Here is a 3,665-nt window from a genome sequence, read left to right as displayed (position 1 = left end):
ATAATTAAATAATAAAGTTAGTCAGCGAACAATAAGTTCAATTCTGTAGAATGCTAGATTACCATTCAACAACCCACTTATCTAATTTGAAGGTTATAGATCAAATTATAACCAAACACCCAATTACGATTTATCAGTTTTAAATTAGATCAAATGACTTTCTACCCACCTTTTAATATAAAAGGAGTGAAAGCAAAAGAAAGTAATCAAAAAAAAAAATAGCTGTTGGCAGAACAAAACATGCACACAAATTGTAGTTGTTTTCATATCCAAACAAAAATTAGTCCAAAACCACATTTAATGTTATGTATGTACCAACAACTGTAAATGTATATGATATTTATCATACATTCAATTTATTTTTGTCAAATGTCTTCCTAATCCCTCCTCCTTTTCTTCCTCTCTTCCTTTTCGGCCGAGTTCTTCAACTGCATTACATACACATTTTGTTATATTCAAACTCCACAAAAGGATTATAATGGAAAACCGAACTACTACTCACCATTATGATAAGGATGCGAACAAAGACGGCAACAAAGTCGGTAAAAAGGGTAAGCGCATGCTTCACGTAATCCAGATCTCCAAAATGAGCCTTTTCGATGATCTCTTGGGTATCAACCACCATGTACCCAACAAATACCAGAAGACCAAAATACAACTGCATGCATCAACAAACTCTGTCACTTCTTTTGAATTTTTTAGGGTTGCTACCACAGCATCTCCAAAAAATATGTTTACATGGGGAGGAAATACTTGAATTACTATTGTTACAATGACTGATAGTGGTATGTTACGAGTTGTTAATCTTGTAAAGATTTCACTCACGTATTTATTCTCGTGCGTATAGAGTTAAATGGCGAACACTAAGAGATAACTTATCTGGATAAGATTGGAGCTGTAACACCCTTTACTTTAAACCATGGTGGAATTTTTTTTTGAACTTATAAAGAGTTCACAGATCTATTTTTTATACATATGAGACAGATTGTAACGAAGGGATCAGGAACTTCACCTCAAACTGGAACATTGCCACAGAACCTCCAAAGATGGATGAAGCAAAATGCAACCAGAAGAGGATCGACACGCCAGAGGACAGAAACCCTCCAAGGTAAAGGTACTCTCTACGTCTTGCCAACATGGCTGCTCCTGAAAAACAAGCAAAAGCGATCGCAGTTCCCATGAATGCGCTCACCAAAATACTGCAGGAAAACCAAAAGATACCATAAGAATCCGTCTACCAACAGAATGCAAATGGATACAGATGAGCGTTATAAATTCAGCATACCTTGGTTCAAAATTAATGGCCAATTCGATTAAAGGACCAATGGAGGCTCCTTGGAAAAGGGCAGATGCCATCAAAAGCGAAACCCTCTTTTGCTGGTCAATTCAGTGAACACAAAATAATTCAGAATCCCACTGATCAAGATTAAAAAAATTCAAGAGAATAATCGACAAATGAATCTACCTCTTCATATGGAGGAGTGGCGAGTAACCAAAACATGCATCCCAAGGTTGCAAAGGTGGTCAAGAGACCTCCGATGTTCCATAAAATGTGAAGATAAGCTCCGATTGCAGATGCTACAAGAGCACAACATAGCGACAGATAAACCTGCATTTAATGTCGTAGGGAGCTATTTATTAACAATAAAATCAATGGAGACTCTATGGAAAGCAAAATAAAACGTAATATATGGAAGAACAAATTGAACACAGACCATTTACAAACATGAAATACATGCGCTTAGAGGTTTTTCATTTCAAGAAATAATCATCAGGAGAGTTGCATAAACATAAGCCTTAATTCAAATCGAAAGAACGAATCAAGTAGAAGTCTTGATTGGAGTCATCCACGAAACTCCAAGATGATTACCTTACTGTTACGTTTTCTTAATAAGCAGTATCCTGTTAATGAATTCTATATATGGCATACACGGGCAGGCTCCTTAAGATCTAGTTCACTTAACTGTTATAAGATCATAATTGGACCCATGTATATTTGGTAAGGTTAGAGAATAATCAAAAACGGAAGAAATTGAATTAGTAAACAATTAAATTGGATTCGACACCTGGTCGTGCTGTGCAAGACCACAAGGGCAACCAGACTATTGGGAAAGACAATAAATGCCCAAGCTGATTCACCTCCGTTTATTTCAGCCCTCTAGTGCGCCTCCTAGTTCTACTACTCCTATGTCATGTCATGTGTCAGGTATTTCATCTACAGACTCCTTGCATCTCAATTAGGTCACAGGAGCTTGTTCATGTTCTTTTAACTTGACCGTAAATGAACACAAATAAAAAGATGTAAATGAACAATAAACATCCAGTGTTACTCATCATCTCGTTCCTTTCAAAAAACATAATGTGATAATGTGGATGAAAGATTTCAAGCTCATGTAAGAAGGAAAGCAAATTAAAAAGACAAAATCCAGTTTCAATTAAGTAATAAAATTATACTCCGTATTAATCCAATCGAACGTAAACGATAGCAGACGAATTAAATAAGCAAACACTAACAAATGAGCATAAATAAGCGAACATTAACAAACACTTGAGAACGTAATTGATTCTCATTGGTTTAATTTGACGAAATAAACGACCATCCTGCTTCATGGTTCCTGAACTCGTTTACAGCCCTAGTCATGCCACAAGAAAACATAATTTGCTTAATGTCCTGAACGCTTCTAGGGTGAACCAGAACCAACCTTATCATGAAACCACTCATGTTCTTAAAGCTTTATATTACATTATGAGACCTTGCATGGTCAACCTTTTCTTTTATCCATTCCTCGATCCTATATCGATACTATATACTTAAAACAAAATCAATTTACAATTACAAACATGAAAACCAGGAAATACTTTGCAAACAAAAGAATAAAAATGAAAATTTTCAGATCAAACACCTAATAAAATCGGTCTCATACATGTAATCTCCAACAAGATTTGGCTTGATTGTCATCGTAGTATTATAAGCCCCAACATTAAACCACGATATCCATCATAGAAAGAAAAAAAAAACTCGCCCAAAATAACATATAAGCTCTACGGATCAAATACTAAAGAAATTGTTTGTATTTTGGTGAACACGAATTGATGGGATCATTTATTCTAAAAGTGGAACATCTATTTTTAAACAAAAACACGAAAATGAAGAGATTTCACAAAGGGAAGAGCAAAATTGAAAGAAATTAGGGCAAAATAGATGAACCTGTTTGAGATGAGTTTGAACTACAGGAGAAATTTGACGGAAATTCTTGAGAGAATCATAAGTCCAGCTGCTGCCACGAGAAGGCGATGGCGATTGCGATTGCGATCCGAAGAAGGACGAGAACGATTCCATGGTAATGGAAGAAGAAATTGATGAATATGATTAGAATGGGTTTGGAGGAAAAGAATGTGACGTATTTATATAATAAGTCGATATCCAGACGTTGAAGTTATCTGGCAGTTTCGCGAAGTCACGAGAGGGATAATTGTCAACCTTTCACAACTCGTTTCTTTTTAAATACCTTAAAATTATTTAGTCTAGAACTTTCCAACTTTTATCCTCGTATATTCACAATTAAAAAATGAGAGTGTTAATGGCGTTGAATAATTGAGAATTATGTTGTCATAAAACATTAAATTAATTTTATTATTATTATTTAATATATATATATATATAT

At 34.9% G+C, this 3,665-nt stretch overlaps 1 protein-coding gene across 1 annotated transcript; it reads right to left on the bottom strand.

Annotated features, from left to right (window-relative positions):
- Positions 1 to 228: 228 nt before the first annotated feature.
- LOC112501890 (bax inhibitor 1-like) lies at positions 229 to 3,396 on the bottom strand. Its single transcript, XM_025105654.1, has 6 exons — positions 3,209 to 3,396; positions 1,466 to 1,609; positions 1,286 to 1,377; positions 1,013 to 1,199; positions 503 to 658; positions 229 to 428 (listed from the first exon to the last, which is right to left on the bottom strand). Exons 1-6 carry the CDS (start codon positions 3,338 to 3,340, stop codon positions 378 to 380), a joined length of 762 nt encoding a protein of 253 aa, XP_024961422.1. The 5' UTR covers positions 3,341 to 3,396; the 3' UTR covers positions 229 to 377.
- Between the last annotated feature and the right edge of the window lie 269 nt (positions 3,397 to 3,665).

The sequence above is a fragment of the Cynara cardunculus genome, unplaced genomic scaffold (genome assembly GCF_001531365.2).
Source record: "Cynara cardunculus var. scolymus isolate 2C unplaced genomic scaffold, CcrdV1 Un_Scaffold_667, whole genome shotgun sequence".
NCBI classification, from domain to species: domain Eukaryota; kingdom Viridiplantae; phylum Streptophyta; class Magnoliopsida; order Asterales; family Asteraceae; genus Cynara; species Cynara cardunculus.
The sequence above is the reverse complement of the archived record's forward strand: the minus strand, read 5'-3'. Positions and strand labels throughout refer to the sequence as shown.

Coding starts and splice junctions, on each gene's coding strand:
- LOC112501890 (XM_025105654.1), bottom strand. CDS start 3,340: ATGGAATCGTTCTCGTCCTTCTTCGGATCGCAATCGCAATCGCCATCG. Junction 1,200..1,285: donor GCCATTAATTTTGAACCAAG/GTATGCTGAATT, acceptor GTTTTCCTGCAG/TATTTTGGTGAGCGCATTCA. Junction 659..1,012: donor TGGCAATGTTCCAGTTTGAG/GTGAAGTTCCTG, acceptor TGATGCATGCAG/TTGTATTTTGGTCTTCTGGT.